Source organism: Stomoxys calcitrans, chromosome 5, assembly GCF_963082655.1.
Source record: "Stomoxys calcitrans chromosome 5, idStoCalc2.1, whole genome shotgun sequence".
NCBI lineage: Eukaryota > Metazoa > Arthropoda > Insecta > Diptera > Muscidae > Stomoxys > Stomoxys calcitrans.
The window spans coordinates 57,428,646-57,446,057 of NC_081556.1; the positions used below are offsets into that span (position 1 = coordinate 57,428,646).

The 17,412-nt window shown below is 37.8% G+C and overlaps 1 protein-coding gene across 1 annotated transcript; it reads left to right on the forward strand.

Moving 5' to 3' along the window:
- The first annotated feature begins 1,719 nt into the window (after positions 1-1,719).
- On the forward strand, positions 1,720-16,068 carry LOC106083310 (leucine-rich repeat neuronal protein 1). The gene is made up of 7 exons (XM_013246244.2): positions 1,720-1,861; positions 2,255-2,524; positions 10,403-10,942; positions 11,009-11,196; positions 15,165-15,259; positions 15,339-15,451; positions 15,519-16,068. Exons 2-7 carry the CDS (start codon positions 2,342-2,344, stop codon positions 15,963-15,965), a joined length of 1,566 nt encoding a protein of 521 aa, XP_013101698.2. The 5' UTR covers positions 1,720-1,861; positions 2,255-2,341; the 3' UTR covers positions 15,966-16,068.
- Positions 16,069-17,412: the final 1,344 nt, after the last annotated feature.

Sequence of the window (17,412 nt, forward strand, 5' to 3'; positions counted from 1 at the left end):
TAGTTATAAGAGAGGATGGTTAATTTATCCATGGTGGAGGGTATCCTTTCGTGATTTTTCGAACATACTCCAGCTCGAGATCATTTAAATTCAAGGAATAGCAAAGAACTTATAAAAGTTTAGAAAGGGTGTGCTGTTGTCAAAACACTTTGACTGGCATGGTGGATCGAGATATCTGATATAGCATGTAACTTCCTGTATTATGCATTTTGTTGTACCCTTGAACATTCGTCGTCCCTGCAATGCTTTTTGTGCGTAGACCACATTGACCTGAGCGTGCATTACACCGTGCTTGGGCATGTAGGGCGCTTTAATCAATTTGACAACGGTGTTGATAAATATAAATGGCGTATCAGAAATCTCGATTCACCATGCCAGTCAAAGTATTTTGACAACAATAAAATAACCCCCAAAAATAAAATTGCCTCATTTTTTTACCCACCACCGAATTTTGTCATTCCGTTTGCAACACATCGAAATATCCATTTTCGACCTTGTAAAGTATATATATTCTTGATCAGCGTAAAAATCTAAGACGATTTAACCATGTCCGTCCGTCTGTCTGTTGAAATCACGCAGTCTTTAAAAATAGAGATATGGAGCTGAAACTTTGCACAGATCCCTTTTTTGTCCATAATCAGGTCAAGTTCGAAGATGGGCTACATCGGACTATATCTTGATATAGCCCCCATATAGACCGATCCGCCGATTTAGGGTCTTAGGCCCATAAAAGCCACATTTATTATCCGATTTTGCCGAAATTTGGGACAGTGAGTTGTGTTAGGTCCTTCGGCATCTTTCTTTAATTTGGACCAGATCGGTTCAGATTTGGATATAGATGCCATATAGACCGATCTCTCGTTTTATGGTCTTGCGCCCTTAAAAGACGCATTTATTGCCCGATTTTGCCAAAATTTGGGACAGTGAGTTTCGTTAGGGCCTTCAACATCTTTCAGCAGTTTGGCCCAGATCGGTCCAGATTTGGACATAGCTGCCATATAGACCGTTCTCTCGATTTAAGGTTTTTATTGTTCGATTGTGCCGAAATTTGGGACATTGAGTTGTGTTAGGTCCTTCGACATCTTTCTTCAATTTGGATCAGAATGGTTCAGATTTGGATAGATTTGGAGACCGATCTATCGATTTAAGGTCTTGGACCCATAAAAGGCACATTTATTGTCCGATTTTGCCAAAATTTGGCCATATAGACCTATCTCTCGATTTCTGGTTGTGAGCCCATAAAAGGCGCATTTATAATATCCTTCTTCAATTTGGCCCAGATCGGTCCAGATTTGAATATAGCTGCCATATAGACCGATCTCTCGATTTAAGGTTTATAAAACATTTAATAAATTTAAAAATCCCCGAATCATTTTACATGTTGATACGTTCGGATTAAGTAATGCACTTTAATCGTTTTGGTTTTTGGTGAAATTACGAAGCTTATCCAAAATATAACACACTTATGTATTTAGATAGCCCAGCAAAAAGAATTCCATTCCATTCCAATGAAGTTCTTGTCTGGGGGCGAGAGTGGCAGTGGTAATCATAGTTATTTCTCTTTAATATTTACACCTAGATGGACCCTAAAAGAGCGAAAAGAGCATACGTCCATACGTATGGAAGAGTAGAGCATTTATTAGTATCGTCGATAAGATAAGGTCCCCAAATGTTGACTATAAAGACCATTGATAAGGCAAATTTCTACTCCAAGTATATAATTCTAGCCAAAAGCGCACAGTTATTTTTTGAGTGGTGAAGTGTTGTGTTGTGGTGGCTAAAATCGATAGCAACTACCACAGAGATTATATTCAACGATCTCATCCGAGCCAGTTAACACCCTTGCATTACAGCAGAAATTGTGAGTTTGAATTATTACCAGGCATTATTGCATGGCTTTTAAAGCGACATGTGGTACTGGGATTTTACAAACGTAAAATATTGCGAAATACCCTCAGAGTTTGGCACTAGCATATACCAATGTGATTCGATGTTCGATGCCTTTATTTAACATTTATGTCTATTTACCTACAAAAAGCAATAAAAAAATTCTGTTTTCGTTTGCGTATCAAGCGGGAAATGTGATAAGATCGATAAGAAGCCACTTAGCCGACGGGTTGAGTCATTATCAATATCTTGTCAACTGCTGTGTATACGTGTGTGAGCTATCAATTAAATGTTGAAAATCGAAAATACTCACCAATATCTAACTTGTTTTAATATAACAATGGGTCGATTAATTCCCTCATTGCAGATTTATAAGAAAAATTGGAATAGAACCCAACAAGCTGACTGAACACAGATTTTTCTAGTCTACTGTCCCACAAAACTACTTTACACAATGGTACGGCATAGAAGTCTAATCGCCCTGGCATGTTGTGTCCTGGTATGCAGTATGAACTTACTGCTTATTCAGGCCCAGACAACACAGAAAGCCGTACCTCTAGCCAATTCAACAGCAGCTCCTACAGCAGCATCATCGTCGGCATCATCTACGACGGCAACAACAACTCCAAAGCCAAAGGTAAGGCAAAAATAAAATAATTAGTGTTTAGAAAGGTGAAAAGACTTTGGCAGGAAGTCGATTGCACATGCGTGACCAAATTTGGCAAAAAAAAGAATTATCTTTGTAGTGAATGGTACGGCCAACTAACTGACCAATCAATAACAAACTGGTGTGAGCTCCTAGAAAATCTTGTAATACTGATGAACGTCAGTACTGGGGCTCTATAACTTATAGCGAAAATTGCTTAGTAGCATTTGTCGACAAAGATGGTTTGAGCTTTGTGCGATTATCGTAAATTGTTTTCTTTATTTTTGGTTCGCAACTCTATCTAAAAAAACGAAAAGCATAAAGAGGAAACGACAAAAGTAATGAATAATTTTTTCATAGCCTGAAATTCTTCATATTTTAATTTAATAACATCAAAAATGTAAATAAATTGTACACAATTATTTAGGAAATGTGTTATTAATACCAATTATTCGGACAACAACATACCAACGCACGGCCCTTGAAGCCATCACACCTAATATGGTTGAAAAGTCTTCTAACCAAGGACGAAACGCGTCCCATAGTGGTTGGTGTGTGTTGCTATCTTTTGCTTTCCTTTTCCATTTGCATCTCCGATCATCCAGTTCGTCTCGAAAGAGAAACAAACAAAAATTAATTTTTTTAGGAAAATGTCACTTAATTTTTTGTTTGGAGAAATTTTGTTTAAAGTTTTGTCTCTACAAACAATTTCATTGATATCTTGTGTTTAAATAAAATCTATTTGGTTTAATTGAAAATAACAGTAAACCAAACGGAGCAGCTCTCATTATTTAAGCCACCGAAGTTTCTTGAAGAAAATCTTGACTTTTTTTTCTCAATTTTGATATTTAGTTAGTTTTCTGAAGGCCAGTATTACTATTGTGCGATGAACGCCTAATTTCCGACCTTTCTAGAATCAAATATCTTTTTTGCACCCTTTCGAAATTTAAAACTTATTTTTCTGCAAATGAGCATATTTTTTTGCAAAAATTTGACTTTTATACAATTTGCAGAACATTATTTCTAATTTAACGTATATAAATTCCAAATCGCGGGGTTTTTACTTTATTTTCCAATCAAATTTCAAGAATGTATGTGTCGGAGACTTCGCACTCTGTTTCTGTCTTTCCTGTCTGTGTGAGACGCCAGAAGATTATTCCCATGGTTGAAGCAACCTGAAGCAACCATTCCCTTAAGGTTGAAGCAACCTGATTATTCCTTAATTTTTCTAAATGCAAAGAACTAAGGCAAAAAGATCACATGACAGACTGTCGCGTTTTAGATACTGAATGGTTCGGAGGCTTTCTTCGCTGTTATCACTGATGATCAAGTGCCATATAAATTCACCCTGCAAAGGGTGGAAATCGGTTTATATTTAGATGTTACTCCACGTACATACATTACTAAATTTTCATTTATAGAGCCGTAACAAGCCAATTAACAGACAAATATTTGGGTAAACAGAACTTCTTCAAGTCCAATTTGGACATTTCTCCACTTTAGCTATAGTTTCTAAAAGTCATGGGCCTCCCTTTTATAGCCGAGTCCGAACGGCGTGCCGCAGTGCGACACCTCTTTGGAGAGAAGTTTTTCATGGCATAGTACCTCACCAATGTTGCCGGCAATAGGAGGGGAAAACCACCGCTGAAAATTTTTTTTTATGGTCTCGCCAGGATTCGAACCCTGGCGTTCAGCGTCATAAGCGGACATACTAACTTCTGCGCCACGGTGGCCTGCAGTATTCTTTTGTAAAGCATTAAATAATGTGACCATTCCAAATTCTCAACGGTAACCCTGGATTGAAGTCCCTAGCTCCTACAACCAACTCGTCTGCCCTTTCGTTCCCTTTCTCCGCTATGGCCCAATACCCAAACGATGCTGGTGATCTTACCATCCTCGTTGTTATAGCCCTTATTGTCCGTAAAAATTAATTTCAAAGTCCTCGCCTTAATACCATATCACCTCATGCATTCCTTGATCGCCCTGATCTCCGCATGTAGGACTGTGTTGTGGTCAGGCAGTTGGAAACATATCTCAGTCTGTCCTATAGCTGAATTTCAAAATGGCAATACCAGAGTTCCGTCAATCCAAGAGGGTGCCGCTGGCAGCAGTGCCTTACACTCGACCTAAACAGTCATTTCAAGTATCAAATTCGAAATCTCTTCCATTCCACACCACCTTCCCCCCAAGGGCGTTATGTTGGTGTGCGATGACCTCTGGTTATCCATTGTAATAGTCTCGGTGAGCAAACACGTCTATTTTTTAAATGTCATATATCCATATTATACTAAACATTTTTATGCAAAAACCCCTGGGCTAATAAATTTTAATCAAATATACTTTTCTTACACTTTTTTTCTAAAGCAAGCTAAAAGTAACAGCTGATAACTGACAGAAGAAAAAATGCAATTACAGTCACAAGCTGTGAAAAAATTTGTCAACGCCGACTATATGAAAAATCCGCAATTACTTTTTGGGCAACCCAATATTTATTAGGGCAGGTTAATGTTTTTTAATTGTATGGCAAAAACGTAAACTCCATACGACATTTCTCCCAAGAATTCTTGCATCTAAAATAAAATTCTAATTCGCGCCTTGGACTTGAAAATGTATATGCCCACCTTTGCCAAAAAAAAATCTAGAAATAATAACTTTTTTCAAGTCGAGAGGCTCGGATTTGGGGTTGATTTTAGATCCATGGTTTCCATGGAGAATGTTCTTGGAATTCAATGTAGATTACGTTCTTGCTATACGATTTTTAATTCTTTTTTGTTCATCCATACAAATCAACCCGCCTAAATATATATACTTAAAATTAAACTTTTGGTTTCAATTTATAATTAAACATTGACACCAAAAAATATGCTTTCAAAACTCTTTCGAATTGCTTCTTTTAAGTGCGCCCAAAAGTATGCACTCTTATTTAAATTCTTAGACTGCATAAACGGTTGCAAGTTTAAAAATTTCAATTGATTTGCGTTCATCTACTGAAAGGCATAATGGCGAACAAATAAGATGGCTGCTACGCATGCCATCAAAGAAATGCATTCAATAAAAATAAGTTTTTATACTTGTAATATTTTAACAACATATTTGCTATGTTTCATTTACCCCAAAAAGTGAAAGTCAGTTGCACTGTAAAACTTACACTCAAAGAAATTTGTTAGTAAAAACAGTAAAAATTTTAATGCGACGGCAGTAAGTTTTTGCTCAAAGAGCAAACGTTTTCCGCTGGTTTCAAACGCAAATGCCTATATGTCCATGAACATTCTTTAAGAAACAGGGGCAAACTTTTCACATATCACTGAGTACTGTCTTATTCAACTTAAATTCAATGATAAGTGGCTTCCTTTTTACAGCCGAGTCTGAACGCAGGGCGACATCTCTTTCTGGAGAAGTTTTTACATTGCTACCATGCCATATGATACAGTACCTCACAAATGTTCTCGCAAGGATTCAAACCCAGGCGTTCAGCGATATAATCGGACCTGCTAACCTCTGCACTTCGGTGGCCTCCGGCGGCTGTTTTCAAATGGCAAAGTTAAAAAAAGCTCAAAAATGTTATAAATATTTGAGAAAGATTTATATTCCATCTTATTTTTTGATTTTACAAACAATTTTTTCCAATTTTCTACAATTTGCTCATTTTTAAACGATTTTAAATAATATCAGAGGGCAAACTATATATATATATATAGAGGGCCGACTATATATATTTATAGAGGGTCGACTATATAATACCCTACACAACTGAGCCAACGTACTACTTGCAATATACGGAACCCATGTTGAAATCAAGTCAGATTTTAATTTTGCATCCCTATTGAAATATTATATAGAATTACCTTGAAAGATGAAAAATATATATGGGAGATATATCTAAATCTGGACTAAGTTTGATGAAATTAAGCACACGTCTGGGACTTCAAATAAAACTCCTCACGCTAAATTATATAAAGATCGAACCGAAATTGTAGCTCTATAGCCTTAAAAGGCCATATCGGATCAAAGATATATGCTGGGAGCAAAGATCGGACAAAAATTATGGCTACTACAACCTTGAAAGGCCACATCGGATAAAAGATATATATGGGAGCTATATCAAAATTTCATGACAATTGGACAATAAATACGACCTGTACCTTGATCTCAAGAATGCATGGACAGCCAGACAAACATAGCTAAATCGAATAAGGAAGGGATTCTAAGCCGATCGGTATACTTATTAATGGGAAGCTCTTCTCCTTTTTAGCGTTGTAAGAAATGTTGCCCTTGTACGGCACACATTTTGAAAATGTCGCCCAAACCCTCTCATAGTGTTACACTTTTTGCATTTTCAATCGAACATGTTCATATGTCCACATGTTGTCATTTCGACCAAGTAATACTGTCAAATCGCATCATTGCGTTCGGATGAAAAACTTTCTAGCATTGCATTTAATATGCCGTAAGCTAAATAAAACGCGTTCACTTTCCATTTTTATACCCACCACCATAGGATGAGGGTATATTACCTAGTCATTTCGTTTGTAACACCTTGAAGTAATGATCTGCGAACCTATAAAGTATATGTATTCTGGATCATCTCGACATTCTGATATGCACAGATACTTAATATTGTTCAAGGTCGTTGGGGATTGCCCATATGCCATTTCGGTTCAGATTTAGATAAAGCTCCCATATAAGACGATCTCCCGATATAGCTCCTATAACCTGATATAGCTCCCACATAAACCGGTCTCCCGATTTGACTTTTTGAGCACCTGAAAGCCACAAATTTCGTCCGATTTGGCTCAAATTTTGCATGCAGTGTTCTGTTATGAGTTCCAACAACTGTGCCATGTACAGTTCAATACGGTCAATAACCTGATATAGCTCCAATATAAACCGATCTCCCGATTTGGTTTCTTGAGCCCCTGGAAGCCGCAATTTTTGTACGATTTGGTTAAAATTTTGCAGATAGTGTTTTGTTATGACTTCCAATAACTGTGCCGTATACGGTCCAAATCGGTCTATAACCTGATATAGCTCCCCTCGGCCTGGCCGAACACGCTTTTACTTGTCATTATATATTATACACCGAAAGCACGCTAACTTTCGAAGGAGTAAGGCTAGGCGCTTTAAATTTTCCACAAATTCTTCTTATTAGTGTAGGGCGGTGGGGATTGTAATTGTAAATAGGCCAAATCGTTTCATGTTTTGATATAGCTGCCATATCAACCGATCTTGGGTCTTGATTTCTTGAGCTTCTAGAGGGCGCAATTCTTATCCGATTTGCATGAATTTTTCTGGTATGACCCTCAACAACTGTGTCAAGTATGGTCTAAATCAGTCTATAACCTGATATGGCCGCCATATAAACCGTTCTCTCGGATAGGAATTGCACCTCTAGAGGGCGCACGTCATATAACTAGCATGACGTGCTTCGTTGTGACTTCCAACAACTGTGGTAAGTATGGTTCAAATCGGTTCATAACCTAATATAGCTGCCATATAAGCCAATCTTGGATCTTGACTTCTTGAGCTTCTAGAGGGCGCAATTATTATCTGTTATTGTAAGAAGTGTTTTATTTTGACTTCCAACAACTGTGTCAAGTATGGTCTAAATCAGTCCATATCCTGATATAGCCGCCATATAAACCGATCTCCCGATTAGACATCTTGGGCTTCTAGAGGGCGTAATTTTTATCCAATATGGTTGACATTTTGCATATGTCGTTTTAACTTCCAACAACTGTTCCAAGTATGGTCTAAATCGGTATATAACCTGATATAGCTGCCATATAAACCGATCTCCCAGTTTAACTTTTTGAGCCTCTGGAGGGCGCAATTATTACTCGATTTGCCTGAAATTTTGGAGGTGGTATTTTCTATGACTGGTGTTTTTCTATTTAAAAAAAAAATCATAACAAACATTCAACAAATATTGTCTTTATCTTCTGTTCAAACAAAATTCGCTTGAATGAAAGCCGCTGATTTTATTCGCTTTAAGCAAAATTTTTTCATGATCACTTTTTTTGTTAATAAATTTTGAAGCAAATAAATGCTGATTTCATTTAGCACAATACTCCCTCATTACTTTTGAAAAAAAAAATCCATAAAAGAATTATGTTATCATTGAGATTTTTGTAGTGTTTCAAAAAAGTAACCGTTGAAAAACGAATATAGTATTAGCCTTAAAGTGCGACATTCTCCGCCGTAGACTTAGAACGATTTATGAAGTGCAAAATTTTTCCACTGTTTTTAGGCAACACCATTACAAACGAACACTACACCCGATGGTGGGGTAACAATTTTTTGCACAAACGAACACAAAATTTCGATTTCAGTGCAGGTTAGGTTAGGTGAAGTTTAAGTGGCAGTCTGCCATCAGACTCGCTTAGACGTTTTCGTCCATTGTGATACCATATGAACAGAAGAAGGAAGATGGGTTCTAGTTCCTACCGTTGAACCATCCAGATCGCTTTAAAAAGCCCAATTTCTTGCGAATGTTCACATCCGCTAAATCAAACAGGCTCTCAAAGAAATGAGAACATAATGTGGAACTCCTTCTGACAGCTTGTGCATACAGAAGGTGTTCTATAGTCTCCTATTCATCGATGTCCTCACAGCTTCTGCAAAAGTGATTTCTGTGCAATGTGTCGAAAAAATGCTACACGTTTTTACACAATCGAAATTATGATAAATTGTGAAAAACATATCATGGCAATCCTAAAGACAGATATCCTTCATAAGCCTACACTGGCAATTTTAGCTGCACTGCACCATAAAGTGCTAAAATAAATCAGGGTTATTGTTAGTGTACAATTAATTAGTGGTAAAGGATATCATAACACAGCAAATTTGTTTGTAACGACAAAAAAAGAAAAGACACAGATGGCACGGCTAACGTTTTGGTTGAAGTGAAAGAAAGTCGGTCCGAACTTAGATATAACTCCGATTCGGACTAATAAAACAACACTACGAGTATGGTTATTTATAAACAGATATTTCCAAAAATATACATAGGAAAGTTGAATTTAATAGAAATTGGTTCAGTTTTTGATATGGCTCACATATGTACGCTAAACAGTTAACAACACTGTTGTGTCTATCTATCATTACCATTAATTTTGTAGAATATGATCAACATTGGTTTAGGTCACGATATATATGCTGTATTTTATTTTAGTCCTATCCAGTGCAAGTCAGATGTTCTGGATAATATATCGGTGCAAAATTGTACTGGTAAGTTTTTAATAACATGCTAACAGATAATAAGAAACGATTAACCGTGATTTGCACTACATAGTACTAAATATACAGAAGAGTGTGCCAAATAATAAAGAGTTTTTCTTCTTGATGCATACCCTTAATTTTTTCCTCTGGATTCCAATAAGCCAAATACGAAATATGGTGATCGGCTAACGATAACCCTTTCCACTTCCGTTCCGTTCCTACCTTTATTTATATCTTATGTTTTATTTTTAAACACAATAAAGTTTTACCAAATTTTGTTCAATTTAATTACTATTTAATTAGTAGATAAATTATCTCCTAAAATCATATTTATACTTTTAAACTAAATATTGGTGCTTAAAATTGCGAAACATTTATATTGACACACAGTGAAGACTAAACTAACATTTAGATGTTCACAAACTTAAAGGTGTTCCCTTGAAGGTTAAAATTTTTTGATTTAAAACAGCGCAGACAGTGTTTGCTGATATCTGCTTACTTTTTTTTCTGGGTGTTACAAATCTCAGAAGTAGTTTTATGAAATTGCATATCGTATATCAAAAATATGTCATCTAATAGCAATTTAAACTGCACTATACAAAAAAATGAGAATAACGAGTGTTTACACAATTTTTTATTATTATCTTACAGATAAAAATTGCCGACAGTGATTTATGCAAGAAAAAATGCTCATGTGACCTGAAATACTTTCAAATCGATTGCAGCAGTAAATCTCTAAAAACCTTATTCTCTAAGGAAGATTGGGACACACTAGTCAATGGTGATGTCATATTTTCAACCATCAAATTTAACAACAACAGCATTACCCACATTCCCATCTTACCCTCATATCCTGTTGAAAACTTGTACTTGAGTTTTAACCAAATCAACAATATCAGCCTGGGGGCCTTCCAAAATCTCAACAAATTGGCTAAGCTGGACTTATCGCATAATAACATAACCACAAAGGTGCTGGACCCCGATGTATTCAAGGGAAAATACGCCGCCGATAAGTATGAGCCCATAACAACATTAATTGAGCTCGATTTGGCCTACAATGATTTGCATGCATTGCAAAATGATCTCTTCGAACATTTGCCAAACTTGGAAATTTTGATTTTATGCAAAAATACATTCCAGGTGATCGATACCTCTACTTTGGTGGCAATAGCCAGTTTATCGTCTCTAAAGGTAATGTTCAAGGAATAATTCATAGTGAATTCGTTAAATTCGTTTGTGTTGTGTGCTTGGTTTCAGACATTGGATATGTCCTATATGGAAATCAGCGTTTTACCGGAAACTATTTTCCATAGCCCAAATGAATTGGAGACCTTAATACTGTCCGGCAACTTATTCCATGAAGTTCCCAAGGCATTTAAATGGACCAAAAATCTGAAGAAATTAGTTTTGGATGAAAATCCTTTGGGTGATTTCGTAAAGGGCAAGTAAGTATTAGCAGATTGTTAGTGGTCTTTTTAATAATATGTGTTAAAAGTTTGGAATGGTAGATTCTTTCAAAAACAGCCGTCAAACGAAATAATTAGTACTACATCTTCATCGTTCATGTATCCATTAAGTTAACGATACCGATTATAAAAACAAGAAAGCCTCACGAATTCAATCATTGAGGGCTGGATTCGACGCTGGGCTTTGACGTGGCCTCAAAGAAAAAGTAGCAAGGTGGTAAATAGTTTTTGGAATGTTCACAACACCCTTTTTGACCATCTATAATGCTTTGCTATCTGTGCCTGATCCTGAAGACCTAGCTTACATGCCGCTAAAGGGATACCCACAGATTGCAGTTCCCCTGGAATGTGTAACGTAGTTTCTAGTCTTGCAAGCTTTTCTGCTCTATAATTTCCTGAGATAACTGTGTGGCCTGCCACACAGAACAGGTGAATTTATACTGCTGAGATATCTCGTAGAGAGATCTGCGGCAGTCGAGGGCGGTTCTTGAATTAAAAAATTATGTTCCCCAGCGATTTAAGGGCTGTTTGAGAAGATATTTATGCCAATCGACGTGATGACATTATACTTTAGCCATCTCATCACTTCTTTTATTGCAAGGACTTCTGCTTGATACACACTACAGTGATCGGGTAATCTTCCCGATATCACCAGACCTAATCCTTCGGTGTACACCGCATGGTCCATCTGGTCATCTAATTTAAATCCATCTGTATAGAATTGTATTTAACTTCTATTACCAGTGTATCGTAGTTCCAATCGGTCCTACATTTTTCTTTATCAAAAATCGGCTGAGGAAAAATTTAATCCACACTGCCTGCAACATCGAGCATTGTGTCCAGGATAACACAGTGTCCGTAGACGCCACATGACCGAAGAGAAAGTTTCCTTAGGCTCACAGAAATAAGCTCAGCACTTTGACTAGCCGCAACATCCAGAGACATTAGATGTAGCATTACATTCAGTGCATCAGATGGCGTAGTCCTCAGTACGACTGTGATGCACAGGCAAGCCATCCTTTGGCTCTCCGTTTGAGTATTGTACAGTACGAGGACTTTTGAAGCGCCGTCCACCAGACTAAAACACCATATAGCATTAAAGGTCTGACACCTGCAGTATACCAGTGCAGGGCAAAACTGTGCTGCCCTTGTAATTTTCGCCCTATTGAAGAGTACCATGGCGGTCACTGTTTGCCCCTTGGTTTGCCTTTAGAACATGCTGATACAAGCGAGTCATTCAGATCCGCATATTTTTCCATTTGTATCTTCCGATACAAAGGTAATATCTAGTACCTCTTGCCTGTTACTGGCAATAAAGGTCTGTTTATTTCCTTTATAACGAATCGCCAGATTGAAACTTATAATATATTCGATAAGCAGTCCACCAGTAGTGAGATTTATTAATTTCAGGGCTGACTACTATTGAATCTTCAGTGCCTAGCGATGGAAAAAGAAAAACATTTAGGCTAGTCTTGACCAGATTATAGGCTCTGTGTCTTCCATTCATCGGACCCTTGGGTAGTTCAAATCAAGGAATTCTTAGCCCATGAACCATCGTGGATAAGAACCATGTCAAATTCTTTTGACATTAGAATGACCTTTTGTGCCACCGAAGCGGCCTTACTATTGTGGAGATTTATCTGCAGAAACCGTACTTTGGCATGATACAGAACTTCCGCCTCTGTTGCGTTAGCCTCGTGTTCTGAGTACACTAGGAGTTCCCTCTCACAAGATTCATTCGATTCTGTCGTACTGAGTTTCCATACGCATCCAAGGGGAATTGAGAAAACAGGGAAACCACTCTTCCCCAGGACACCGGACTCTTGCGGTTTGGATGATTATTCCTTAGATGCTTCACTAGTTGCTGCTGTCGTATTTCCTTTTCAGTTCCGTCCTTCCCTTACTTCCTGGAGCATACCTTGAATCCAGTCCATCCAGGTGACCGATCCCCGCAGGGCTTTTCGGGTCTCGTTTCGATACCTTCCCCTCTTGTCTGGATCGTGGCAGGGGGACTTCCAGTCTCCTGCAATCCTCCAGACTTTAGAGATGTGATCGATAGTTCCTCAAACAAGTGATCAGCAACAACTGCTGAGTCATCTCCTGATTCCCCAGCCCCACGGCCGGAGTCTCGCCCCCTTCCCAATGCGAATATTTTTTCAGGGCTAAGTGTTTGAGGAACCACCCCACTCACCAAAACACCCCTTAATCAGAACATATTTACCTTCCATGACAGTACAGGGCTCAAATGAAAGGTATTGGGGACTAGGACACGTAATTGATACCCACTTTCGGATCCAAGTTTCTTGGATCCGAAAGTATTTGGGGACCTCCCCCCCACCAAAACACCGCCAAAGAGGACAAGTTTACCGACCATGGCAATATGGGGCAATGAAACATAATTGAGATTAGAAAACGAATTTGATATCCAATTTTGGGGCCAAGTGTTTGGGGGACCACGGCACACCTTAAAACACCCCTAAATCGAACATAAATTTTTACCGACCGTGGCAGTATGGGGCTTAAATGAAAAGTATTGGGGAATCGAGCACGGAATTGATGTCCACATTTCTGAAGGTCCACACCACACCTCAAAACTCACCAACCACCACCCTGGGGCCCTTCCCACTCCCAAAATCCCCAGGAGAATAAAGTCTTATAAAGTCCTCTAAGAATGGAGTACATCAAACACCTCATGCAAAATTTCAGCCAAATCGGATGAGAATTTCTCGCTTTATAGGCTCAAGAAGTCAAGATCCAAGATCGGTTTATATGACAGCTATACCAGATTATGAATCGATTTGAATCATACTTAACACAGTTGTTGGAAGTGACACCTAAACACTACATTCAATATTTCAGTCCAATCGGACGAGAATTGCGCCCTCTAGAGGCTCAAGAAGTCAAGACCCAAGATCGATTTATATGGCAGCTATATCAAAACATGGACCGATTTGGCCCATTTACAATCCCAACTGACCTACACTAATAAAAAGTATTTGGGCAAAATTTCGGACCGACGGACGGACGGACAAACATGGCTAGGTCGACTTAAAATGACATGACGATCAATAATATATATGCTTCATGAGGTCTCAGACGCATATTTCGAGGTGTTATGACGAAATTAGTATACTTCCATCCTATGGTGAAGGGTATAAAAATTAAAAATCGAATATCCCCAAAACAAGACGAGATATGAAAATCCTCAAGCAGACTGTTTGTAGGAACTTTTGAGCACTATCCAGTAAAACATTTCAGAAATCGGACCACAAACGAAGATTTGGCAACACCACCAAATTTTCGAAATACCGAGGTGACCAAATTTAGGGGCCAGCCACAAGAGGCCCGGACCTGAAATTTTCCACTCGGTAGCAGCTTAGCTCTAACCATTCCAAATTTCAAAGAGATACCGTTCTCACAGGGCATATTTCTTACTAACTTTTTTTGATTCTCTCCCACAGTGCGATGCTAGTATGCCTCCATTCTTGATGGAGAGTATAATTATTAGAGTTAGATCTAAACTGTTGGAGGAAATCTGGCAACTTATTAACGCTGAATGCACTGATACATAATAACTTCTACTGCGATGATTTAATTGAGTGACTCTGCTAATTTCAGTTATTATTTGAACTTACGCAGCAAGAGTCATTATACCGCGAGCATTAGCACCTCCATACAAAGTCGATATTAGCTTCCAACTTAAATGAGTTTATCTACAATTAATTTACAGCCTTTTGTTTTTTATTCAATTAAGTGGGATTGTTTTATCAGGGAACATTCAAATATTTATTGTTCTATTAACTGTTGTTTGTTATATTAATTATTATTTGTTGTATTAATTATTAGTTTAGTATATTTATTTAGAATACATTTACACAATAATCTATGTCTATGTGTATTGCAGTTTTGAAATTAATATTTAAATTTGATTTCCTTATTATTTTTAGCTTCTCTGATTCGCTGAATACACTGCAGTATTTGAGTATTTCATTTTTGACCGACACAACTCGTATTGGTCCTGGAGCCTTAAATGTTTTACAAAGTATGTCCGAGAGTTAAAAAGAAAATGTTAAGATATATTTATTAATAATATTTGCAACATTTCATTCAATGTTCCACAGATTTGACTACTCTGATCGCCTCAGATAACCCGCGCCTATCGTCCATACATGAATTGGCTTTTACCAAAAACACCACAAATCCAGATATCTTTGCTTATCCACCTCTTACTAAGGTACAAACAAAATAATTACAGCATCTTTCTTATTTTGATATTCTATATATTTCCATATTCTTATTAGTTATATTTAAATAATAATAATCTTCGAAAATTGGAACGCGAATGGATACAACGCTGGGATCTAGTTAAAACTATCGACTTGCGTTACAATCCTTGGGCCTGTGACTGTAGCAACAGCTATCTCATTCATACTCTAATGAAAGAAATCAACACCACAACCCCTCAATTGACCAAGAACGTGGTATGCTCCACTCCCGAGGCATGGAAGAACCGACCACTCCTCCAATTGACGGCCGACAACAAGGAGCTGATTTGCGAAAATGCCAACCAGCCGGCCAAGGATGGAATAGTTTTGATAAGCATTTTGGTTGGCATCCTAATCGGCATTCCCCTGACATTGGGCGCCTTGGTGATTTATCGCCGTGGCTGCTTTGGCCTATTGAACCGCATTAATCCAAGTTCTCCACGATATAATCGTGCTAGTTTTGCTGATGATTACCATATATAAATTAAGTCTGTAGCATTCCTATCAAACTTGTATGTGTAGTTGTTATTTATACTTATTTCCAATGCCCTTGTTAAATGTGTATTTACGCTATCTTTCGTTCCTGTTAATATATTGACAAACATATAGCGATTAAACTGGAATAATACCAAAGGTCTTTTTTAATGTTTTACTCGGTGTTAAGTAAGAAAGCACGCTAACTTTCGAACAAGTACAAAGTACAGCTTACCATTTAAAATTGTTCACAAATACTTCTTGTTGATGTACATGGTAAGTTGGAGTTGTAAATGGACCAAATCAGTGCATGTGTTCATATATCTGCCATATAATCCGATATTCCGATAAGACTGGAGGCCAAGACTCTTGTCTTATTTGAATGAAATTTTCCACGATGACTTCGAATACGACTTTCAAGATCTACGCCAATAAACAAAGAAACCTTGAATACAGCTGACATATTTTAATTGGACGGAAGGAATATCTCTGCACCTCAATATAGGCAGGTGCAGAGATATCATGGAAGTAGGCTTAAAATGGACTCAAAAGACCCTACAGCTGCTGTGGTGGTATCATCTCGACTAGTCGATTGGTATGCAGAGGCTTCGGACCTGTTTCGGATCTGGAGGACTCAAGGCCTTTGGCCCTCTCTGGCAAAAACATAGGCCCCTCGAAAAGGAGAGCCTAAAGTATAGTGAGTATTGTAGATAGCCAGACAGCCCTGGCCGAAATGGGATAACTGTGAGCAACACACAGACTGGAACTTTGAGTTCCGACTTGAGTGGTGTTCATCGTTTTCATGTGAAGCTTAGCAGGGCGTGTCCACAGTTTGCGGATAGTGGAAAGCTTCGTATATATGCGGACAGTCAGCGATTTCGAGAGGAGGGTCGTGTGACTCTGACTGTTACTTAAATATATTGTGCCTATGAAGCTCGAAATGACAAGGCGCTTTTACATAACCAACGGCTAACATTAGCGTCTGTTTACAGATAATGGGCGGCTGGAAGCGGTTTTGAAAATATAAATATTGTTCTTATGGAACTTATAGTTACCCCAAACTGAAGTACTTAGTAAGACAAACACGTGAAAGTGAATCCCAAATTAAGTGGATTAGGAAAAAAAATTGTTTTTCAAGTCATAAAATATATATATTCTTAAAGCCGTAAAAGAACCAGCTGCATTTTATTGCCTTAACAAAAGTTGTTAATCTTGTTAAACCTAACACCATAGGATGGACACATGTTTTTTTTACTCCATATGTCCCCTAAACACATGAAGAAAATATTTTGCACCTACTATATTTGAAGCCTCCACAGCAAATTTACTAAAAAATGGCGATTTCGAAACCATCTTTGCCCGAAAGGGGTGTTTTTGGGATTTTCTTACCAAAAATCGGGGTTCTTTAAGAACACCTTTATCTGCGAAATTCAAAAAGAATTACCAAGATATCTCT